The sequence below is a fragment of the Neovison vison genome, chromosome 13 (assembly GCF_020171115.1).
Source record: "Neovison vison isolate M4711 chromosome 13, ASM_NN_V1, whole genome shotgun sequence".
Classification (NCBI taxonomy): Eukaryota; Metazoa; Chordata; class Mammalia; order Carnivora; family Mustelidae; genus Neogale; species Neogale vison.
Genome location: NC_058103.1, coordinates 16,732,194 through 16,758,576, shown reverse-complemented (window position 1 = coordinate 16,758,576; position 26,383 = coordinate 16,732,194). Strand labels below are relative to the sequence as shown.

General features: G+C 41.6%; 1 protein-coding gene across 2 annotated transcripts in view; it reads right to left on the bottom strand.

Annotated features, from left to right (window-relative positions):
* Positions 1–2,865: 2,865 nt before the first annotated feature.
* The window catches only part of GPATCH2L (G-patch domain containing 2 like), a 54,276-nt gene continuing 30,758 nt past the window's right edge, over positions 2,866–26,383 (bottom strand). For both annotated transcript variants that reach the window (XM_044231549.1, XM_044231548.1), the window contains exons 8-10: positions 25,691–25,776; positions 13,433–13,527; positions 2,866–7,601 (exon numbers count right to left, since the gene is read on the bottom strand). In XM_044231549.1, coding sequence (XP_044087484.1) covers positions 7,441–7,601; positions 13,433–13,527; positions 25,691–25,776 — 342 coding nt within the window. In that variant the 3' untranslated portion in view covers positions 2,866–7,440. The remainder of the gene's footprint in view (positions 7,602–13,432; positions 13,528–25,690; positions 25,777–26,383) is intronic.

The window sequence follows — 26,383 nt, the reverse complement described above, 5'->3', positions numbered from 1 at the left end:
TCAAAAATTGATGAGGAAATGAGTCTGTTTCACCCCCTAAGCCCAAACTAACTCTTACCAGCAGCGGAAAGTAAAAAAAAAAAAAAAACCTGAAGCGAGCTCTAGATGGGGGGGTAGCGTCCTTGTATGCAGAAGTGGGCCCAGGCCTCCTTACCAGTCCAAGATCCTGGATGGGAGAAAGCAGAAGAGGGACCACAGTTCAAGCCTGACTGTTTATGAATGGCAACCCCAAGAGTATCTATGGGGGTGACCCATCTTAGGATCTGACTAATGTGGTTAGCAAACTTTCTACCTCAGTGGGCCAAGAGGAGGGACAAAGAGAAACAAAGGAAGCAGCAGAGACCTTGAGCATGACTTCCCGTGTGTCTACAACAATGATGAAGGAATGTAAATGATTCACTGTAAGTCCATGCTTTAAGTCAGTGCATTAGGTGATACAGCAAAGGAGCTCAATCGTACATATGTGTTCATTGACGTACTGGAAGTGAGGACAGGGACATTCAGTGTGTGTCGGATTGACCCACCAACCCATCTGCCCACCTGTGAAGACTGCAAAAGCAAAGTAGTGGAAAAAACCAGGAGAGAGCAGGGTCAGAACAGGAAGAATTCCAAAAAGGAAGTGGTTATACAGCATGAAGTCATCAGCATCAACCAAAGGGCTGTATTTTGACAACTGGAAATCACTGGTCAACCAGCAAGAACAACTTTAATGGTGGTGAGTGTAGCAACCACATTTTGGCATGACGGTTCTCAGCCCCAGCTGTACCACTGTTTTAAAAAAGAATGAAGCCTGTCCCACCTCTCCATTCTGATGTAATTGGTCTGTGGTTCAGTTGGGGGAATTAGGATTTTTAAAAATCTCCCCAGGTGGTCCTAATGTGCAGCCAAGGTTAAAAACCACTGCTTCAGGGACTCAGAATTAATGAACAGGCAGTGGAAGTGAGTGCGGTATCTTAGTGGCAGTCAAGGGGTATTTTCGTTTCAAGAGGGAATCTTTACACACGTTCAAATGCAAAGATGTACATGCCAGGAGTGAGAAGCTACCGCTAGATTGATTGAGAAAGGTATCTGATCAAAGGAGAGGGACTGAGGCATGGAAGGGATCTTGGGCAGGACAAGCACTTACAAGGAAGAGGTGAGGAAGGGTGTATGTAAGCGTGTGCAGTGGGGGACTCCCGTGTAATGCATTATTCCCTGGAAGGAGTTGGGGGAGATTAGCTGCTGAGGTCGAGAGAAGGTGGGGGGTAAGGAGTGTGAAATGGCCACTGTCCACAAGAGCTAATGACAACAGGACTCGGATAAATCCTGAGAGCAGTTCCAAGTGTTGCCATGATTTGGGGGTGGCAGAAGTTTGCATAATTGTGACAATTGTTCATGTAGAAATACATGGCCCACTGGGAGGAGCAACAGGTAGAAACTACACAGTGAAATGTGTTGATTTAAGTCCAAGCCACCAAGGCCACTTATAAATTCTCTGAATTTTTTTCTTTTTCAATTAAAAACATTCCATTGAGGGATCTGCAAGGGTTAGAACTCACTTCTAGAGAAAGAAAATATTTATTTTCATAATTTACATCTTAAAAATCTTTTTATATTCTCATAACTTAAAAAGCATCTAGTAACAACACTTTTGGCCAGAGGTATTTTTAACTGGTTCTCAAGATGGAAAAGAAAAATTACATGGTTTTAAGACTGCAAAAATTGAAAGGAGAGCTTAACAGCTTCCACATGTGTGTTAATCATGTTTTCTGCTTTCTATAATAATTATGTTTTAACAGAGTTAAAAAACCTTTCTGGCTGGGGGAAAAGTACCTCTCCCAAAGCTAGCTGATTCTTAGAAAGATAGCAAAGGACTCTGCCAGCAGCATGCTTTCGGTGTGAAAACAAACCATGTATGATACAGCCATACCCTTTCCATCTGACCTGTTACACTCTAGGAAGCAATCATGCCAGGGCCAGGTACCAGGCAGCTAGGGACTAGACTATAGCCTAAGGCCCCAGAAAGCGTCAAACTAGCCATTTCTAGACTGTTCACCCCGCCTTCCCTTCCCTTCTTAGAGGAAACCCCAATAAAGGCTCTGGCCTAAACCTGCTGCTTGCTCCACTCTTCGGCCTCCTGACCCAAACCTGGTATTCATCCTCTGGTCCTGCGTGGCAAGCCGTGCCTTATTTCCAGGAAAACCGTAATTTCAAACTTTTCTTTGAGTGGCACAGACCTCTCCATGTCCTCACTTCATCAAACCTTTATAAATCAAACCCCGGGCACAAAACAACATGAACACCTGAGAGATGATACCAGCGAACTCCTCTTTGGCCAAACAAATTCCCAGAGAAAACTTGGGTCTGTGGGCTTTGGTCATAAACTAGAGCCTTGCCCAATTCAGACAAATAAAACCCAGAGAAAAAAATGGTTGTGATTTCATTTCAAAGCTTTAAGATTAGAGCATCATTTCTGAAATGCTGAATCTATGAGTTAGAAAAAAAAAAAAAATAGAACAAGCAGTTGCTATTGGCCACCAAGCCCTGCAGAACCACTGAAATGTTAAACAAAGACAACAGGGTGTGATTAAGTGGATCACTGAAAATTGATTTTTACATGCTCTGAACTACCAAGATTAAGCCCTAGCAAAAGACCACCAATAACTCAACAAGTATTTAACATACAACACTATGTTCTCAGGATGGTTTTCTTCTTCCAAATATTTTCATTTTTGTGAGCCATACCTTAACAACTTCATCATTATTGACATTTTCCCAGGAAATTAAGATGTAATGAACAAATATCATGAAATCATGGATAGCAGTATCTTACACAAATGTTTTACCATCTATTGTGAAAAATGACTACCACTCACAGACTAAAAATTCACTGTTACATTTTAATTCACTTTAAAGGTTGTTTCCATCCATCCAAATATGGCCTTGACGGCAATTTTCTCCACATCATTCTTTGTCAGTATTTCCTGATCTTTTGGGAGCTTTAGGGAAAAAGTATGGGAAATAAAGACATTAATTAACAGTTGCCGCAAAGAATCGTATACAAAACATATCTATACTGATGGAGGGAAATGTTAAGTGCACCTCAGAGCTTATAGGGGGATGCCAACATACTAAAACATTTAGGTTCAGCAAAGCCTGTGGTTCTCAAATGTCCACATGCACCAGAGTCCCCCAGAGGGCTTGTGAGACTGCCGGGCCCACCCTGTTTCTGATTGAGTGGGTCTGGTGGGGTAAGTATGTGCTGCTGCTGGTGGTTGAGGGGCCCCAACACCCCTGCTCTGAGCATCTTCCCTTCTCTTCCTCATGCCTTCTCACTTCTGGACGTTGCCAAGATTGTTTTCCCTGGTCAACATCTTTGGGATCTGCCTCATTCTTCAATATTGTAGTTGAAGAGCTTTTATTCCAAAAACTTGGCAATTTTAGTAAGTGCTTATCATATCTATTTGCAGTGGCAGGAAAAGTTCTCCTTTTGGCAGTAAGTTTATTTTGTCAGGCTTGTTAAGAACCTTACAATCCACACTCTTCGGTGAATCATTCATTTTCCTTGCTTCTTTTCGATGTTGCTGTTTCCAGGCATTTGGCATTTGTCTGTTTGGGGATCTTAATGGAGTGTGAAAGCATCTCTGGGCCATCAAAGCAGAACCCACTGATCCCCTCACCTCCCTCTGTGCCATTTCCTGATGGGGTAGGAACCCATCCTGACTGCTTCCACCATCAGTAACTCTACTAGCTGGCACAACCGGAGCGGGAGATAAGGAAACATGGACAAGTAAGACAGCTCAAGCATTAACAAAGGAAGCAGCTGACACCAAGAGCAAGCTCCTTTTACCATCCCGCCTGCCACCCCGCGAATCATGACGGATCCTGTAAACTGTGCCCCCGACCAGACCGCATCCACAGTCCCTAGAGTAAGCCATTCTGTTCTCACGCTGGCCCAGAAAAGGTTCACCAGACTTAGGGAATACTGACTGCGGCTCCTGATGCTGAGACTTCTACAGAGCCTTGTCCCCAGGAAACAAAAGTGTATGGCCCACACCACAGTAATGAGGCCAAACTTAAAAAAGACCTGAAATGAACCAAACATCACCTGGAGCCCAAGCAGAGAGGCCATGGCATCAGCACTGACACTGCCAGCCTCGCTCCTTTCTCTCGTTCAATTTCAAGTGACAGAGGTCTGTGATGGCTCTGCTCCTCTGAGGCTCCGTAACTTCCAATACTGTGGTCTAGACTGGGTCTCTGATGCCAAAAAGCAAAAAGATAGGTCACAGTCCTCTACATGGGAATCATGTAAGTGGTTTAATTACCTACTGTCAGTGTGGAGCTTTACTCATTATCAAAGGACGCCACCAGCACCAGAGAATAAGAAATTTTATTTCAGCTTTTGGTCATTTTGCTGCTAAAACAGCCTTGTTTGCAGCCTGTTTCATAGCCCAGCAAAACAAATTTTCAACTGCATTTGATTTCAAAAGAATTCAAGGTTACATGTGCCTTATTTATCAAGCACACACCACTCAGTCAAGACCACACTCTGCCTCTCCTAAATTTGGCACCATGTAAACAGCTAATTCTCTCTTCTGCACAGGTCTTACCAAAAAGCAACACAAGACATTTGATGCAAATGAATTTGTTTCCTTTAAAATGCTGTATCTGAAAAATAATCTCAAATTCCCTTGTAAGCAAAAATTTTTTAGGGATTTTTAGGAATGATGTTCATACAAGTGGATAATATCTTGACTTTTGCTCCTTGTGGAAAACGCAGAAGATTAGGATTCAGACAGGCAGACTGTGTGGCCAGCTAGGATGAATCAGAAGTTGGAAATACATAAAAACTGTGGAACTCAGCTTCGTTACTACTTTTAGGCAGATAAAACACATGTGAGCTCCATGATTATTCTCAAAGGAAGTCATGCTATCAGTTTTTTTAAGAGCCTACAAAACCTGATTTTGAAATTATATCTTTCGTTAAAAGGTAAGAGACTTTACTCAATGTATGATATCATACACTTTGCTACATAAAAAAGAAATTTAAAATTTATGGTTCAAAAAAACACTCAATTCTAAGGTTATTCCTCTGGAATTGACTCATACAGAAAACAAGCGAAGTAAGTTGGTTAATAATTCTGTCAGCATGCTCATGCAGCAGCTTAAAATGAGGAGCACAATTTACAACCCTGTGTTGCAAAGTATTAATAGCTGTTTCTTAGGCAATTAATTTTCTTCCCCACTTATTACAGGCATATCTGGCATTTTTGGATAATCCCCACTGAATGTATTCAAAGTAGAAAAGCATGCCCAAGAAAGATGATAAACATTCATGACACATGGATTCAAAATTATGGGTCTCAGAGTGACTCAGATATACTAAGGGAAAACAAAAGATTATAACCCAGGGCAGAGGAAGTCTGGAAGTTTGGGATTTTAGTATTGGCTTGATCATGTGATTTTTTTGGCAAGTCGCTAAACTCTCTGACCATTCTTGTCTCTCTAAAATGGCAGTACAACCTAGAGATGTTAAAAATGTAAATAAAGTCATATATATAAGTTATTTGTAATCACAGGTAGATAGGAGAACTGCCAGGCAAAAAGATGCTATCTGCACTGTGGAGATCTGAATAGGACATGATCACAGGACCCATCTCTGCAAGAGCCAGAGCCTAGTGTAAAGAAAATAAAATTATGCCCGTGTACTTTTCTCTTAAATCCAACAAATTATGTTAGAAATGTGTCTCAGGACACGATGGGGACTAGGTAAGAATGCACATATGACAATAATGCACATATGATAATAAAATCCCCCCTTCATCACTAAAACAATATAGTAGTGCCATTTCATATTCAATAGGCACTTTATTTTCTGTACTGCCCTGGATGCAGCCCCAAGGGGTGACAGGAGAACCAGGGGTGGCTCCCAGGGATGGAGGGTTGGCTTTAATGCTACTCCTCACCTCCTAATCTCCCACCTGCTCCTCCCTCCACCAGACTCCTCGTTATGAACAACTTTCTTACAGAAACTGCCATTTAAATCAGCTTCAAGTCCCCCCTCCCAAACAGAGTCACACCCAAGCATCAACAAGGAAATCCTGGAGTTAAACACTGATACATAAGGACTATCATTTTTAAAGGGAACACAACGGAGCAGCCCCCCCCACGTTCTGTGCGAGGAAAAGAGACAGCTGCACTTCGGGGAAAGGAGGCTCTGTCCCACTCGGCACCTATTCAAGCACAGAAAATATCCAGAGGCAGGGCTGGGAGTTCCTCTGGGATGTTGCCAGAGAAGTGGGCACTTAGAGAACAGTTTCTCTGTATTTCAGAGCGAATGTACTCAATTCATACAAAAAAAGAACCCTTCCGTCAACCAGGCCCCCAAATGACACTCACGATAATACTTCAGAAAGGGCGGCTTTTCTTCAGCAGCTCAGGCAGCCACTGATTCCTCATTTTGACAAAGTAGCATCCAACTTCAGGCACAGCCGTATATATAACTCCACACGCAGCTGAGCCGTCATAAACACACCAAGTATAAAGGCGTGTCAAAAAGACATTTTTCTCCCCAAAGTATGGCCCTGAGAAGCCATTATTATAATAGAGTGTGGATTTCTGCTGCAGGTTATTGACCTATAAGCTAACAATAAAAGTCCCATTTCGTACATAAAAGCTTACACTGTGACACGAAGTATTAAGACACGATCCACTGACTATTTTAAGTTTGCAAAACAACTCAACCACTTCTTCATTGCAGCATGAATGTACACATCCTCCTGTGGGAGAAGAGCGACTCTGGAGACACGGCGAAGTACAGTCCCGCCGCCGAAGATCCCACGAGGCTGTCTAGGAAAATGGAGGAAGTTCCCACTGTCCGTGCTGCTGGAGTCTCCTCTGAGGCTCCCAAAGGAGAACGTGGTGAATTTGGCTTATGGCACTCTCAGCGAATCAAGACCAGGCTCAAAGGCAAACTCTATCTCGTGTAAACACAATGCCACACACAGGTCTCAACTCAGTGTTTACATCTGTCCAGAACTGGCTACAAATTTGGGACTTCCTCAAATGGTATTAAAAGCTCTACATAAAAAGTATGCAAAAGCAGTTACTAGTTTTTCAGGAAAAGAGACATAGCTGCTAAAAGCAACAGCTCTGTACACAGGGCTGTAGGAAGCTGCGGAGACTACAACAGCAATGTAACAAACGCAACATAGGATGATCTTTTTTTTTTTTTTTTTTTAAATTGCTGCTGCAATGCTTTACTTTAAAAAAAAAAAAAAAAAACCAGAAGACCAAAAAAACAGATTTCCACATGATTTCGTAAGAGAAAGAGTCCACTGCTTTGTATGAAAGAAGGGACATCCTGGGAATGTCAATTATGATATGCGAGATTCTGTGATACCAAGTTTAGGATGCGTTTCACAGCACCCAGTGGGCTCCTGGTGGGCGGGATCCTGCTCTCTAGCTGTATCCGGAGCTCTTTTCTGGTGGCATTTTAAAAAACGTAGCTGGAGCGGAGTCAGTGGCTTTCTCTGCGGCAGAGGTCCTGACCAACCACTCGGGGTTTGGAGATTTTGGGACCTGTGATGCTGGCGTGCTTGGTTCCGCTACATCCACGTGAACTGGTAAGGTGGTTACAATGAAAGAAAGGAAGAAAAGATCAAGGGGAGACAAATTAGAATCCAAGACACTGCAATGCACAAATCTCGGAATGTCTTTATTTTTTAACCTATGAATCCAAGTGGCTACACGGTTTTTTTTTCCCTTTCCAAAAATACATACATACATACATACATACATAAAGGCAAATTTCAGAGAGAGAGTAAATATTTCTCTACCTGAGAAAATGGGTTGAACAAAACAAATAAATAAATTCAGTCACACAAATTCATAAGATGGTCATGATCACTTATGGAGCACTCACGAGCCGGGCACTGTGCTATGTAAGTACTGTCCAGTCAGAATCTGATTTCCTAATGCAAACCCTTCCAAGTAGGATTGTCATCTCCATTTTCTCGATCAAAAACTGAGACAGAGAAGACAGCAGATACACTGCTCGGGGACACAAAAGAGCTAGTTAAGTAGCAAGATTTAAACTCAGATACTGGACGTCAAGCCCTTAGGCTCTTTCTGTTACATCCCATGCCTCCAGTAACACAGCATTTCCAATAAATAGCGTATCATAAGAAAAATCACACAATTAGGCCCAGTATTTTTCAATAAGGACACCAAAGACATTCTGGACATGATAATCATTGCTTGTGCAGGGCTGTGCTGTGTATTTTTGGACACTTACCATTCTGGACGCCATCCACTGAATGCCAAAAGGACTCCTCAGTCATTGTGATGACCAACACTGTCCTCCCATTTCCAAATGCCCCCTGAGCTGAGTGGTACAAACCACCATCACGCCCACTGCTTGAGAGTGAATGAATATACACTAAAATACAGCGAAGTCTAGAAAATTTTCGTTTTTACTTGTCACTCAATTAATTTCACCCCTAGAAATGTAACTAGAACAGCAATTTTCAAGTTGTGGGTCCCAAAATCAATTTAGTAGGCCATGGCCAGTCCTTTTCTTCTTAATGGAAAGGAATAGGATATGTCAGAGCAAACCCAAGAATTTATTTCATATTTACACATACACTCACATACATATTCAAACACGAATTTCTTACTGTGAGTTACTGCAAAAAACAATCCGCAGGCTATTACTCTGTGGCACATATACGAGAGGTTCTTGAGGGCAACAGCTTTCAAACATGTTGGAACCTCACCCATGGCAGCAAGAAATACATTTGACACCACAACCCAAATCTCTGTCTCTCCCTCTCACACAAACACACACACGTGGGCACACACTCACTTACTCGTATTTGGCTGAAAATAAATTTCACAAAACTGTATCTACCGTTACTATATGGTATTCAACTGCAATGGGGGAAAACCCCTTATCCTAGGGAAACTGGGGGTTTTTGCTTTATATTTTTTAACTATAATATTATTTTACTATGGTAAAATACAGGTAACACAAAATTCACCAACTTAATCATTTTTACGGGTACAGTTCTGTGGCATTACGTATATCCGCAGTGCTGTACAAGCATCACCACAATCCACACCCCGAACTTCTTGACTGGCCCAAAGGGAAAGACGGCACCTGGTGAACAGTAACTGCTACTCTCCTCCTTCCCCAGCCCCCGGCAGCCACTGTTCTACTTTCTGTCTGCACGTGTTTGACCATTTGAGGTACCTCGCACAACTGGGATCATGCAGGATTTATCCTTCTGTGCCTGGCTCATTGTCTTTAGTATTGTGTCTTCACCCGTGCTGTAGCATGTCAGAGTCTCCTTCCTTTCCAAGGCCAAATAATACTCCCCTGTATGTATAAACCACATTTTGCTTATTGATTTATCCAGCAATGGACACACGGGTGGTTTCCACGTTTTAGTTCCTGTGAATAATGCTGCTATGAACATGGATGTACGAATTATGTGTTTGAATCCACGCTTTCAATCCCTTTGGGTAAATACTTAGAAGCAGAACTGCTGCAGCATATGGTAGTCCCGGGCTTACGACTGTGACAAGCCACGACCCTGGGCCCCACGGCGGCTGCACTATTTTACATTCCCAACGGCAATGCCCAAGGGTTCTGATTTTTCTCCATCTTTCCTAACATTTCTGTGTTTTCTGGTCCTTGACAGAGCCATCCTAAGGAGTGTGAAGCAGCCCAGAAACACTTTTGCACACGTTCTCTCAGAGAACACTGCAGTATTTTTCACAGTGGCATAAAATGGAATATAATCCAAATGTCCATCAGGAATGTTTAATTATAGTGTACTCAGCACAGTCATACAATGGAATACCAGATGTATATGGCAGTAAAAAAAAAAGGGGGGGCCATTTTAGCAGGACAAATCATGAATGAATCTCAAAACCTAACTCGGTGAAACTTATAACTTATAAAATAAGACATCCCATTTACACAAGCCTCCAAAGAATGCTAACTAGACAATATACTGCTTAGAGAGCTATATATGTCTGTTAAAGCTAGCTGAAAAAAATCCCCAAAGAATGATAAATGATTAACAAAAAAGCCTATTCACATAACAAAAAAACCGTATGAGGATAATGGTTACCTACTAGGACAGTGGGAAAACTGTAAAGGTGATGTTCATGTTCTTGAAGTGGATGGTAGGTACACTGATATTTGCTATTACTGTTTTTCTTGACACCTTATCTATTTTCCATAAAATTTCGTTCATAGCCCTTCAATATTTACTATAAAGCATTTTTAACTTTAAAAACCATTTGAACTTTAAAATAAAAATAAAAAGAGGCAATAAGAATCTGTCCTATGACAGATAAGGGCCTGAGATAAGGGCCAACCTACAATGGAACTACTGAATCCAATCACAGGGTTTTAGAATAACTTTCAACTTTAAGATTCTATTCACTTTTTCATATAAGAAACGCCAAGTGAGGTCCTTCTCTGAGCTGAGTATTATTTTAGATGCTCAGGTTTCAGAAGTGAGCAAAACAGATTAAAAACTCCTGCTCTTGCAAATGCCCCTCTAGCATCACTGGCCTGGTATTTGGAATCCGATGTAACTAGTTAACAGATTAACTGCTGAGTACCCTTCCAACAGATGCCCGAAGGACATATAACCTACCCCGGAGACAGGAAGGTCAGAAGAGGCTTTGGGGATGGCCAAAATAGGGCTCTGAATACAATGTCTTATCCTCCCCCGACTCTCCTTTACCTAAAGGAGGCACATGTTTAATTTTTGAAAGAATGGGATTTGTACACCAAAGGCTCCATTCTTGTCATTCACCTCACGGACATGAAATCTGGTTTTCATCTGAGTTCCTTGTGCTTCTTATAGCCACTTCATCTCAAATCTTAGAGAAAATAACCCATTTTTTTCTTTTCCAAGTACATTCTTTAAGAGCATAGAGGGCCATCCCACTTCAGCGTGAGTTACAAACTTGCCCTGTTCTGGTGTTACTGAAACAGAAGCAGGTTTACATGGTTACTCGCTAAAATCCAAGGGTGGCTCTGTGTACCAGATACCTGTGTAGGTTATAAAGTCATAAAGGGAAGGGGAGTGGAGAAAAAAGGAAATAAAGATGCTACCCTTTCAAGAAGGACCTACTTGACCACGCCAATGAAAAGCTCTGTTTCCCTGGCCTTTCCTGAGTGTTAATGTAAAAAGACAAGGAAGACAAGCTACTCCTTTCTGCTCTTCACCTCTCTAGCCTTATTAATACCTTTAAATTCAGTCAATCTCAACTCAAAACTTTCCACCAGTGGGGGAGGGGAAAAGGGAAAAGATTTGTGGCTGCATGTTTAAGAAAGAAGCTGAATTCATCACAGTGACAGGGGAGAGTGTTGGCAGAGATCTGAGCTATTTATTCTTTTAGGAAAATCCTATAAAGAATGACACAAGGAAGCCTCTATCTGCAGTCTTGTTCATCACACTGGTGAAGAGTCCGATAACAGATGTATGCAGTAGCGTGATTTAGTGCCAGGAGCTGGCCCCTGATGTGTATTAATACAGCGGCAAAGCGGAACGCACCTCTCTTCATCACTCATTTCTATAAAAGAGGTGGAATCCGAGATGGCCCGATGTTAGGCAGAGCAAGCCCATTTGTTCTACTGACTGATGGCGCGGGCTCGGGCTATGTCCTTCACCTCCATGGGGCACTCAGGTTGTGGATAGGAAAAAAAAAGAAAATGTTCAGTGAAGCAGACCTTAGTCAACAAGTGAGAGGAGGAGTTGGGCTCAGGAGGAGAAATGTTTAATGCCCAAACCTTGTTTAATCCCTCCCAGTAACATTTCCTGATTTGGGTATGGAACAAGGTTTTTCAACTCTTCTCACAGTTCTTGTCTTATAAACAACTGAAAGCTAAAAATAGAAGCTAGATATTGAGGGGGGGAAAAAAGAACAAAAGATGTAAGAAGGGAGACTGTTGTAATGCTTCCAATATCATAGGCTGGATTTTGATGCAGTCAGTTTGGGACCAGTGCTATCTTACACAACACAGAACACCTAAAGTGTGGAAGAGGGCAGCTCTCGAAGTCATAGGAAAACTGATTTGAACTTGGCTTGCAACCATGGAGAAGTGATTTAACCTCTGCAATCTTTAATTTTCTCATGTGTAAATTAGGAACAAAAACAGCATCTACCCTTTAAGTTGTTGCAAAGATTAAGTGAAATAATACAGGCAAAGTAATCAGCTCAGGCCAAGACCAGTGATTTCACGTAGAAATCACTGGAAAAAATTCACTGTAAATATCAGATGTAAGATTAAGATTGTCCAGTAAGAACCATTACCAAGCAGCAACCCTAAAGAGAAGCTGAAAGAGGTCAATTTTAAAGTATGCTGACACCTACTGAGTTAAGGGAGAGAGAAAGAGTTCCCTATCTCTCTGAGGTCTATTCTTCACTCATCAATCAACTATTCTGATCTATATAATATATAGTATTTCCTGAAGAAAATACAGTATCTATGATATACTCAATTTCCTCAGAGTGAATTCGCTATCATCAAGAAAATAACTGGGTATTTCTGATAGGTCCTACAAAGAGATATGCTCTTTTTGTCCAAAGAAATTCCTCAACTGCACTGAAATAACACAAAAATTTCCTTGTTACTGATTATGTTTAACTATCTTCTTCTAACTCCAAAGAAAAATACCGATAAACATCCAATATTCTTTCTGATATAATTACTACCCCCCATTTTTTAAGGACAATATATGTAAAGAGCATAAATCATAAACATACAGCTCAATGAATTTTTACATATGATATACCCATGTAATTCTTATCCAGTTATGACATACAGCATTTCTCAGAAGACTTCTGATCATGTCCTCTCCTAGTCACTACCCCTCACCAAAGATAACCGCTATTTTGGTTTCCAAACAACTGGTTTTGGCCAGGAAACTAAAAGGTTTTAACTTGAAAAAGGTTTTAATTAGAAAGTTCATGACTGGTAAAGTATTAGCACTCTACTACACATGAAAACAGTGCGAATGTACTGTATCGTGTGCCAAGTAAAAAAAGTAAATAAATCCATGTTTGGCTACTGACTATATCATCACCCTAACTGGATTTTCATTAACACAGACCTAATTTCCTATCTGTCCTAGAACAAAAGCACAAATGACTGCAGATTGTGGATTGTGGAACACCGGGATTCAGACTCAAAAAGACACATGACACAGTGAAAAAACACAGACTTCAGGGTTAGAGAGAACTAGGTTGGGATTCTTAAAATGTGTGTGACCTTGGGCAAATTACTTCTCACATTCTCATCTTCCCAAGTAGAATGGAAATAAAATGACCTACCTTATCATAAAGGTTAGATGAAAAGGTATATAAAACATAATTTAGTGCTTGACACACAGTAGGTGCTCAAGAAATGAAAATTACATACAGTTACCTGCATTTGGGCTGGACAGAGATGCTGTGGCCACAGGTTTCCGTTTCCTCTTGATGTCACGTGAACATGGGGGTCCCAAATGTATGTTTGCCTGTCTACAGATGTGAGGAAAAAAAAAAAACATTGTTTTCAACTTTGTAATTCTTATTGTAAGACATTTATGTTCAGCCCAGATAAAATCCTTGACCCATTATAGACATAACACTAATAAGACAGGCACTGTTCTTTTCATCCAGTGTCAAGCACAAGATTATTCAGAATTAATCATAACTCATTCTTCATGCACAATATAGACCTATTCTAAACTTTTTACCTAATTTCAGAATAGCAGACACTCAAGATTAATTTCAATAAATGTGTTTCATTACATGCTGATTTTTGTACAATTATTTTTCATAAAAACTATAACTGCAATTGTTCTAAACTCACTAATGAAATACCTACTCCCAAGTGGTAATATATTGAAAAGTTTAATGCTGCATGAACACAGAAATTTGCGTAGAATTTTAATAGGAATTTTAACCCTTCTGTTGCTACAATCTGGATTTTTAATAGTGTCTATATCACAAGTTAAGTAAGTTAGATTTCTGTGATTTTTAAAAAAATTACTTGCTAATAATATATTCCCTCATCTGAATATTCAGCTTATATTAAAAACAAAACAGTGGGTGTTCCAAAGCTGGAAAAAAGCAAAAGACTGTCTGAAAGACAATGAACCTCATACCGCAACAGCTGGTCACTATGTTAGTTGCCCACTTCCTCCTTCCTCAAACTAGACAGATCCTACCGCTGATTAAGGACCAAGCTGATTATCACCTTTACACAAAGCTTTCCTTGACCATTCAAGGCCTTACTGACCATGAATCATTATTTAACTGGTAAACATATATCTTGTTTCCCTAATGAGACTTAATTTCCTTGAGAACAGGGACCATGTTTGTACTTCTTTGGTAATTTTCCAATGATCCACCAACCTCAGCACAAGGCACTCAGCTGACGGCCATTAAATATCTGTTGACAAGAACTGATATAGATGAGTAAAAGCTTTAAAAACCAAGTAGCCAACTGTACACTTAAAGTGGTTAAAATGGCAAATTCTGTATCCTGTATATTTTACCACAGTTTTTAAAAAACAGCCAGAGTCCGTAACATATAAAAAGGAATCTAGTAAAATTATACCAGATGAACTCCAAATTGGTAGTCCTAGCTTGGGGAGTTAAGTCTCACAACTAATGATCATAAAACAAGAACCTCAGCCAAATCTAAGAGCACCCAGCTAACAAAGCACCAAGACAACTACTGAATGGACAAATTTTCCTATTAAGAGGGCCCCCAATCTGGCAACTTCCATGTTTAAAAGCATGCATGTATATAGTTTTTTCCTCTACATGCAAAAGCTTAAGAATCGATTCACTTTATAAATGAGAAAAGAATTTAACTGCAATCGTAAGATTTTTGGAATGCAAAGAGCACTACAATAGGCAGAGATTTATAGTATAAAGCCCGTGTTTGGGAAAATTCCATCCAAGTCACTGCGTATTGATACGTCTCTCCTGTATACAAAAAAAGAGTTAACTTCTGAGTATCCCATGAATAGTTAATTCTGACTGCCCAAAATGAAATGTAAATTTAAATGTGTAAATTAGGGGAAAACAGTTCATTTTTCATAACTTAGCAATGTCCTGGGACTAAATCAACATGTTGATTTAATAGTAAGAAATACAGATGACAGAATATCAAAGGTAGACAGGCCTTCAGTCTAAATGGAAAGAAGATAATTCCTTTGAAGCCAAAAACACAGACAGAAAAGAGAGTGACCCTACAGAATTTTGGTTTCTGTGAAAACAAGAGAAATGTACAGAAATGTACAGAATAGGGCTTCCATCTTTTCCACGAACAAGGTACTTGAGTACACACAGATTCAAACTCAAAAACTGGTCACTTTAATCCAATCGTGCTGCTCCTGAAGCACTTCAGAGAGAACAACTCAAATAAAGGGTAACAGTTTATACTCATGCTTCTTTCTTCTTCTTTCTTTCTTCTTCCTTCTTCTTCACCTTAAGAAGGACTCCCAAAACTTTTTAGGTTAAACGTTAACATCCTTTCTTCAAACTAAACTCTGTTATTAGACATCGAGATAGTGGTTACCCTTGAGCTGGGGCGACAGAGGGGAGGAGGGACAGTGACTAAACAAACCACCAGGAGCTTTTGTGGTTCTTTCTGATAATGATCTGTTTCTGGATCTGGATGAGGGTTACCTGAAAGTGACTTCATTATCCTTCATTAAAAAGTTTAATTAAGGGGCACCTGGGTGACTCAGTCCATTAAGTGTCAGCCTTCAGCTCAGGTCATGATCCTGGGATTCGGGGATCCTGGGATCAAGCCCTGAATTGGGCTCCCTGCTCAGCGGGGCATCTGCTTCTTCCTCTCCTTTTCCCCTCTTCCTTCCCGCCCCCCACCCCACCGCATGCTGTCTTCTTCTCTATCAAATAAATAAAATCTTTAAAAAAAAAAGTTTAATTAAAAAAGTGCAAAACATTCTTTTTTCCCTCTATTTTCTTCATTGCTTCTTCAAGATCAATGTAAAATGCTGAATTTTATGAGACAGATGCAAAATGAAAAGTATAAGAAAAGTACTCAGGGGCGCCTGGGTGGCTCAGTTGGTTAAGCAGCTGCCTTCGGCTCAGGTCATGATCCCAGCGTCCTGGGATCGAGTCCCACATCAGGCTCCTTGCTCAGCAGGGAGCCTGCTTCTCCCTCTGCCTCTGCCTGCCATTCTGTCTGCCTATGCTCACTCTCTCTCCCTCTCTCTCTCTGATAAATAATAAAATCTTAAAAAAAAAAAAAAAAGAAAAAGAAAAAGAAAAGTACTCAAAAGAGTTTTAAGATATTATCTCTCAGAGTATCCACTGGGGCTGAACAAAATAAATACTGCCTTTTATTTACACACCATGCATCATTTCACAGCTTTGCATATTCGATAGATGTCAGTAAGACAGTTAAGGGACCATATCATCCCTCCTTTATTGACCTAGTCAGTAACATTTATCTCACATTTTCAGAAATGACACATTTGAGAATAAAAAGATCAAATCATTTATGTACGAAAATATTTACATTTTTAATCATTTTAAATGGAAACAGGGTGCTTTTTAAAATGCTTATTTGTTTTAGTAAAATGAAATTAAGTATTACCTACAGCTACCATGATGCATCTAGATTATTACACGGCCCTCACTACATCTGGCAGCATCCTTAGGGGGCTACTGTGGACACAAAGGCTCAGGTGGTTCTTCCCATGCCCCGCCCCTCTGGGCCCTGGTTCCCAGATCCCTACACAGGCCTGCTCCGTGATGGCGAGGGCTTCAGGGTTAATTGTCCCTACATCAAATGACCCCTGACTGCTAAGCCTCCAGACTGTTACTTGTTTCTGCAGTAAATGATCTACTTCTACTATCCCACTTCCACTCTTTTTTTTTTTAAAAAAAAGATTAATTAATTAATTAATTAGTTTACTTACTTGACAGAGGAGAGAGAGATCACAAGCAGCCAGAGCAGCAGGCAGAAAGAGAAATGATCTAATACCCCATTCCCAGTCTTTTTTTATTTTTAAGATTTATTTATTTATTTGACAGGTAGAGAGAGATAGAGATATCACAAGTAGGCAGGACAGCAGGCAAGGTTGGGGGGCAGGCTCCCTGCTGAGCAGAGAGCCTGATGTAGGGCTCGATCCCAGGACCCTGAGATCATGACCTGAGCCTAAGGCAGAGGTTTAACCCACAGAGCCACCCAGGTGCCCCTATTCCCACTCTTAATTGTTAGCCTGAACATGCTAAAATCCTTCAAATTTTGTAAATTCCTCTGGTGATAACTCAGGAAAGAACTAAAGGCTTTCTAAGGAAGCCAGGTAATAAAGCTTACGAAGTCAACCACCTTATTTTGCCGTAAAAGTACTTTTTGCCTGGACTATTTCCTTTCTACTCTGGAGTTTTTCTGCATCTTTCATTGTTCACTGCTTTTACTGAGGTGAGATAGTCCCTTCCCTAAAGGACCTTGTAGCCTAGTCCTATTTCCAGCCACACAGCTTTTCTAGTTAGAATCTGGATAACAGAGAAACTGAGGCAGGGATAAAGAGAAGCCACAATCATTCCTAGAATTCAGTTTAATGCTCTTTCCCTCTTAACACATTTCTCTTAGGACCATTTCCAGGTTGGAGAGCTATTTTGTAAGAAGTGAAGTAACATCACACCTTAGGTCTGAGTACAGAAGAGATACTTGTCTCTCCCTATATCCCTTCCTAGCAAAGATCTGGGAAAGGAAGAAGAGAAACAGTCAAATTATTACAAAGAACAGCAAGACATTTTCCTTCTTTTTGGTTTTAAGTGAACACTAGAAATGGAAGACTTCACAGCTTGGGAAAAATCTATTTTTCCTTTTGAGGGCTTTGTCTGCCTTGGAAAAACCTTGGAGGACAGAGAGGGAAGAAAACCCAGAAGCTTGAAGATCCAGAGCCTTGGGAAATCACAAAGGAAGCTGAGTGCTTAGAGCAAGAAGACTCAAAGGAGGCAGGAAATGGAAGCTGCCACCTGTATAGCACATTCCAAACATGAGGACACCCTGTTCGGGAGTGGAGAATAATCCGTGTGGCGCTGGAAGGGCCCCCTGTGTTATTTTTGGGAACCTGAGCATGGAAGTATGCACCTGCTGCAGCTACAGCTTCCTAATCAGAGGCAGTTCCAATTTCTGTGTGTCCCCAAATAATTCCTCATCAGTAACTCCAGACATAAAGACTGAAAAAAAGGAAACAAAATAAAATATTGACCTCTCCCCACCCTCATTTTCACTCAGGTGTATTTGGCTCCCTTTCTTTAATTTGTGTTATTTATTTATACAGTACGTCTGTCTACTCTTACAAGATAGAAACTGAAAAGGGTCAACACACAAGCAGCTCTCACGAAGGACAGGGAAAGTCAGAGCTTCCCCTTCTCGCCAATACATGGTAGGCAGAAAGGGTAGAAGACTTAACTAGATTTTTAAGAGCAGTATGTAGTCGCTCCTGCACTGCAAATCATGTACTGTGTGTGGAGGGAAGGAATCGTTCAACAATGGAGGGAGCAAAAGACTAAGTATCACTTAAGCTGAAATCTCCACCAAATCAAAACTTCCTTCTCAATTGGAGTAGCAGTGGTTATCAGAATCACGTAAGGAGACTTTTATGAAACACACATGCCCCCTCCATGCTGGGGTGAGAGAAGAACCAATAATACGCTTACTCTGAAATTTCTCCTCAGGTAATTCCAATAAGCCTCTACCTACTGTGAAAAGTACTGAGTTAAAAAAGAAAAAAGAAAAAAGAACGAACGAAATGCCAAATTCTCAAAGCCAAACTAGTTAATAAAAAAGATCTAAAAATTTAACCTAAAGAATAAGAGAAGGATTAAATGAAAACGGACTGAAATAAAAACGCTGTTCCCTAGTATACAAACAATTACCCTAGAGAAAAGAGAAGGCCACCCTGGTTCTGTTTCATCTGATCTGGGCCTCGGAGTTCTTGGGGCACTCCTCCTTTCACAGCCCAAGTCCTTCCCCTAAATGCACCCCATTCAGCAGCACTGGCCAAAAGAAACTGATGATGGGTTGGGGGGGCGGGGAGTCAGCATTAAAAGCAGAAAAATACATTCTTTAAAAAATGTAACTAAATTCATTTCATAGCTGTGAAGGTGAATGCTGAAGATTAGCAATTAATTGAAAGAGTATTCTGTGTATCTACACATAAACACAACATTTCTCTTTCACTTTTTAGTGGAGGTAACTGAGAGATCAGGTGTGTTGTTAAACGGCAGGGTTACTTGGGAAACTGGGCAGATCACTATGTCCCTGGGGCAGGAATGTACTTTTAGGGGGAAAAAAAATTACTTTGAGAAATACATGCATGTTTAATGGAACCAATGTTGGCAAAAAAATAACTGAAGTGGCTGCTTTAGATTTAAGAACAAAGATGTTTAGAGTCACTCCTAAGGAGTGAAAACAGTCTTTACCTGCCAATGGCAAGCCAATTTAAGGAAGAGTTCACCTTCAAAAATTCACTCGTTTTAAAAACCCATTGAAAAGTTCACGTTTTTAATACGGGAAATAAAAATAAAATTTACTGTGAGAATGTACTTATTTGCTGTATTTTTTTTCTTAAGCACACACAAACAAGTAGTATCAGAAAAAAATATTATTGATATTTCTAAGGACCAAAGGTCATATATATCATATATTCCAATTATTCTCTTTAATTACCAATCTATTCCCCTCAATTATTGTTAACACAAATTTATGGAGGCCTACCCTGTGTAAAGCACTCTGATGATATGGACAGGGTACACACAAATGACCGGGCTGAGGGCCTGACCACCCAGAGCTCACAGCATAGTGAGGCAGGCCGATGCGTAAAGAACGAAAAGATACTAAGACACTGAGCTGTAATCAAAGAACAAAGTGCCAGGGTCCAATGAAGGAAAAGAGGATCAAATCGAGGGAAGTAGAAAGGCCCCTTCCTCACATGTGATTTTATCTTCAGGGTTAATGGACATTTATGAAACACCCAGTAGGGGAACTATTTTCTCAGATTGCACAGAGGACAGGGGCCGGGCCTGACACTAGCAGCCACTAGTGAGAGCAAAGTACTTCACAATTAGAGGACACAGCCGAGGCTGATCGGACAGGAAGAGATCCCGGCAATTCCAGTAGTGTCTGCACTCAAACCTAACCCTCAGCAGTCCATGCCAAACAGCTCACTAGCGCCTGGAACTTCTCGGCACTCTCCTTCCCTCGGCCAGGCCGAAGCCGACAGATCACGGAGCGGCTCCATGCCACCCGCAGCAGCAGCAAAGTTCTGCGTCCATTGGAGAGTTGGGCCGATTACAGGGGCCAGGAAGGGAAAAAGCTTTCATCACTCCGCTTAGGCATAAGATGCCAGCCAGCCGAGAGGGGCTGTCAACAAGACTATCCGGTGAAGGACAAAAGATTCAAGAGCTGTGCACTCTCGGAGGGCAAGTTCCAGTAGGACTGGGCAGCTGCATGGACACGGTCCCAGCACAAACACCCTCACACACGGCCAGAACGAAGGCGCTACGGAGGGGAGCGTGGCTGCGGCGCATCGCGGCAGCCCCAGCAGATATGGGACTAATAAAAGGTTCTTTCCCCTAAGCCCTGAGGTAAAACCCGAGGCTGTTTACTATGGCTCCAAAGGTCAAAATTAATAGCGTGAATTGAGTCTTCTTCTCGGTCTTTGAAACTCCTTGTCAAGTGGCACGGCCAGCTGGGCACACAACTCTGATATGCAGATCGTAACGTTTGTGAACAGATAAAATGAATTCCAATGAGCACAGCCCATCATATTTCAACTCTCTGATGGGCAGGAAGGTGCCTCTTTTTTATCCACTGTCCAAATGCCTCCTCTTTTATAGTCCATTTGAGGCTATTTAAGCACCCCGAGAATCTGTACAACACCCCATTAGCAAATGACTCTGGAAGCCAACTCCAAGTTTATAAAACTGCCATTATCCTAAGGACAGGGTAGGGGTAGTGGCAATGTAAAATAAATAATCGTGTTAGCTACCAGTATGCTCAACAGTCAAATATGTGATTCCATTTTGATCTCCGCTAGCCCAATAAAAATGAGTATTTCCATTTTAAAGTTAAGAAAATTGAGGCATAGGGAGGTTAAGGCACTTGCCCAAATAATGCCAAGGTTCTTACCCAGGACTGCCTCACACTAATACCTGCTAACGCGAGATTAAAAACTTAAAGGAGGTCTAAGCAGAAGTGGTGATACGTTACCAAATCAGCCCTTGTGAAAGAAAAAAGGTCAGGGAAGTTGGGGAAAACTCAAAAATGCCACAAGACACTCAAAAACCACAACTGGTGACTCGCGCGTCATACAGAGAGCTGTAGCATTTGATAAGTTCTAGTTACGGTTTTCTACAGCAATCACGGTAAGAAAAGCTATCCTTCACAATCAATAAATCTCTCATTTTGGGAAAAGCTGCCTCCAGCACTAGCTCCTTATTACCATTCTAGAACTGTGTCCTTGACAGCAACACCACTGCCTCCACCTGAACACCGATCACACCATCTGCTGTTTGAGCAGCAGCAACTCCTAACACTGATAACAAGTATTACTACTTTCATACAACATCCCAATACCAGCAACCCAAACAACCAAACCGAAAGAGCTGGTTCACGAAGCTTATCCACGTACCCTGCCGACTATCCAGACCCCCACCCAGCAAGCCCTCCCATCCGTGAATCACTGTGTGCCGGGCCCTGTGCTAGACCCTGACGTTCTCCGCTTCATTTCAGAAGTCGTCCAAAGTGAAGTCCAGCATTCCACCTCCCATAAGGAATCACACACACATACACACCATCCAATCACAGAGCTGATTACGAAATGGGATTTCCTATTAAGAAAATTACAAATCACCGGTCACAAAATCATATGCATTTAGGGCAACAGTTCATAACCTTGGCTGTCACCTGGGAACTGAAAAATAAAGCCAATGCCTCATCCCAGATCAGTTAAATCAGAGTCTTCGAGTGGGGCTGAGCATGGCTCTAGACTGTAAAGCTTCTCAGGTGATTCAAAAGCGCAGTCGGAGTTGAAAAACACCAAATTCAAGTATTTCTAGAGTGGTAGTGCTGGAAACCTCATAACCCACGAATCTATTAGGCGGTAAAAGATCACAAAGACTCCCTTGCCCATCCACTGCACCTGCCATCTGGGCTGTATTAAAATGATACATCAATACAGTGCTCTCTTAAAATCAGGGTCCCATCATTACCTTGTTTATAGCAATGAAATACTAAACAAGAGAGTACCTGAGGTCATGTGCGCCCCCCCAGCCACTCCCTCCCACACCCCCTGCCGAGACCCAGCGCTGAATGGCACCAGCAGTGAGAGGGTGGCTGAGGGGTCCTGTCTCCTGAAGCTGAGTGTCTGGGTGAGTGGAACAGAAAATGTCCAGGCAGGAAGCAGCCTCAGCTCAGTAACCCGACAAGAAGAAACCTTCACAGTTCAGGCATGATTATCAAACTCTTTGTGCTCTTAAAGGAGAGTAATTATAGGCATGTGAAAAAAGGGAAGCACTCCCTGAGGAACTCTTCCTCACATGCTTCCCAAGAGGCACCAGGGCCATTAAAAATTCCATGATGAAGAGGAAAAACAGCCTGGGAACAGCCAGGAGGCAATACAGCAAATTAATACACCAGCCCTCCTCGGGGAAAGCTGTGATAAAACAGGAAACACTTTTCTCTTCGCAAAATAAAATTATACCACTAATGATAACATAGTCACCACACACACACACACACACACACACACATCATTCTAATGATAGGTGTGAAATTCCCAAGGCTGCCCAGACGCTTTGAAAGAAATCTTTTCCTACTACAAATAAAATGGAACAAGAAAAAGATAAAATTTCCATTCGAAACAGTTTTTAATACAGTCATTCACCTGCCTCTTCCCTGCCACCATGGCTCTTTAACAGGCCTCGTTAGACACCAGGCTTTGTTAAATGGTGTCCACTCAGTGCAAAGTTCCAACCATCCAGCTCTGAAACCATCTTATCCTTCGGCCACACCGAAGGAGCTAAATGGCTCCTTCTCAACTGACCCCTTGCTGGGCAGGGCCCACCACCCCCACTCCCCAACTTCGAAGGAGTGAGAGGATGCCCAGAGGGCTCCAGGTTTCATCACCCACATTTTCTAAAAATTGCTTAGAGGTCACTTATGCTGACCATTTCCCACAGAGCCGTGGTTGCCAAACTTTATTGACTGTGCTCCCCCATGAGTAAAACATTTGCACAAACATCCTTTATGTATTTAATATATACATATAAAACAAAAAAACACTACCAGATGTCTCTATGTACAATTTAAAACAAAAAACCATTTTTTAAGGATCAGACAAAAAATGGAAATTTTAAAAATGTCTTCTCCTACCCTGAAAGAATGCAACCCACTTTGCATCCACTGCCCTGGGAATGATATCTAAAAGGACAAAGATGAGCCAAAACTGTCCACATTCTCTCACCTTGTTTGTAGTAATGGTCTAAAGCAATGAGCAGTATTTCCCTAGAGCTGACCACACCAGAAGCTCAGCCTAGACTTCCTTACTCTTCCAAGCCTGGCCACAAGCACTGCCAGCAGAAGGAAGACAATGATGTGGATAATAAGATACATAAAGAAACAGAAAGGGGCACCTAGGTGGCTCAGTGGGTTAAGCCTCTGCCTTCGGCTCGGGTCATGATCTCAGGGTCCTGGGATCGAGCCCTACATCGGGCTCCCTGCTCAGCGGGGAACCTGCTTTCTCTCTCTCTGCCTACTTGTGATCTCTCTGTCAAATAAATAAATAAAATCTAAAAAAATAAAAAATTTAAAGAAACAGAAAGCTGACACCCACTCCAGCCAACATGAGGCTTTAGAAGCAACAGGGAACCTGATACAAGCTCAGCACAGCACCACACAGCTCTAAGTAACAGAAGTAGAGGGAGGAGGGCAAAGAATCCACTTTCTGCATCTGACAGGATATGGTGCTATTCATATAATCTTCCCAAAGAGCCATTATTTCACATGGGATTAAGACAGAAAGCTGGAGGACTGCTTTCCTACGCATTGAAATCTTGGGTCTTTCGAGACAGCTTGAGGATCACCACCTGTAAGAAAACCTCCCTGAGCCTCCGACTTAGAAGCCTGTCTTCAGGGCTTTGTATCATTCTGGTACGCGTTTTTACACACTGTTCCTCCACACTGTAACTGCTGATGTCCATGCCTGGCTTTCTCAAGAGAATGGAAGCCCCTGAAGGCAGGAGCTAAACAAAGAGCCTGGTGCACGGTACAGAGCCAGCAAGTGCCGAGTGAGTGAATGATGAACAAACAGCAAAGAGAAGGCCTTAGAGAAGTCATCTATTACTTTATTACTACTTCTCCAGTAGAAGCTCTAGCAGTTAGCAGTAGGTTGGGGGCAGAATTTATTATTACAGCCCACAGTGGAAGTTCTCATTCGATCTGTGAAAGGATAATTTCTTGTGCCTGCGCACCAACCTCTGAACATATCCATTTAAGAATGAATTAAGAGAAGGGGAGAAAAAACCCGTATCAGAATTTCAGAAAGAAATCCTTTGTGCCACTAGAAATAATAAAAGTTCTGGGGTTCAGCCTATTAGCTCCTCTTTTGTGCACAATAACCTTGCTAGGGGATGCTACCATTAAAACCATGTTTACTTCCCATGTCACCTAACTCCAGAGAATTTCTGTTGAAAACGCAGGATTCATTCTGCCATATCGGCAAAGGATTCATTCTGACAAATGTATACTGAAAGTCTAGTAAGTGCCAGACACTATGTTAGGTGCTGGGGACGTTATCAAGTAACAAGAAAAAACAAAGTCCCTACACGACGATGCTTATATCCTAGTGAGAGAGACAGGAGAAAAAAGTTGTGAGGGGAACCCAACAGGCAAATTCATTACAGACTGTGATAAAGCTTCAGCGAAAAGAAATTGATGAGCAGAAAGCGGTGGATGTGGCCCCTTTAGACAGGATGGTCTGAGAGGTCCTCCCTGAGATGAGAAGTAGCCAACTGTGAGAAGAGGCTTAGCACGGGACTCCAGACAGAACAAGGGTGAAGGTTCAGGAGCGGAAAAGGTTGCTACTTTTGATGAACAAAACGGAGCTGAGGTTCCTGGCATGGCTGGACCTCTCCCCCAGCAAGGAGAGAGAAGTATATGAAAGGAGGCTGGACACGCAGGCAGAAGGCAAATTACATCGAGTTCTGCAGGTCAAGGGAAGGATCATTAATAACGTTCTTCAAAGATGGGGCTTTTAGCCGAATAGGAAATACAAGCCAGAAGACTTGGGGGTGACTGCGTGGCTCAGCTGGTTAAGCGTCTGACTCTTGATTTCAGCTCAGGTCTTGATCTCAGGGTTATGGATTCAAGCCCCACGTTGTTAAAAAGAACAAAATAAAAAAAGAATCCATGCTCTAGTACAAGTCAGAAGACAGGTCGCAGTTAAGACTTAAATCACCATGTGATCACAGGAAAGACACTTCAACACTCTGCCTCTGTCTCTGTAAAACATCCACTGGCCTTTAAAGGTTGTTGTAAATATCAAATTGGATATTATACACAAATATACTTAATAACTTGAAGAGTGTTGTAAAAAAGGAACGGGTCTTGTCTGGAAGAAAACCATCACCAGAAGATGCTTACCTGGCAGAGCAGTGTGCTGGTGAACATCTTCGGTGAGAAGCGTCAGTAAGAACATCCAAGGAGTAAAGGGGAGACAAGGGATTAAACTGCAGGAAAAAATGAGATTATTTTAGAACAGCTCCTATGAAAAGATCTGATTATTTTGCCCCTTGGACCGTTTGACAATTTGATCATACGAATGACCACCATTCAGTGAAGTCGCAGCTAGGAACAGAGCGCACTGATCCCACACACCTCAAAAAAAGGCTATTCCTTGGTAAGTAACAACTTTACAAAAACTTCTAATACATGACAATTACTTAAATGGCAGAAGACAGTACCTTCTATCTGACATAACAGGAACTTATGCTATTGACTATTGGCTCTTGTTCCTAAGAAAACTAGCAAGAAGTTACCTTTTTATTTCCTTATCCTGGTCAGTGCTTCCAGTAAATAATGGTGAACACATACCAACAGTCGTTGCTCATGGAAACAGAACTAGATTAAGAATCCCTAACATCTGATTCCAGTCTATCCCTGAGTTGCCGTACATTAAAAGCAACATACTTTCTTTGAGCTTTACTATCCTCATCTGTATAACGGATGCACTGCTTATCCTACCTATTTTATAGGACTGTTATGGGGCTAAATTACATACTGCTTTCAGTTTATAATTCCAGTTTCTCTTCTGTAAAACTTCAATTTATCTCAAAA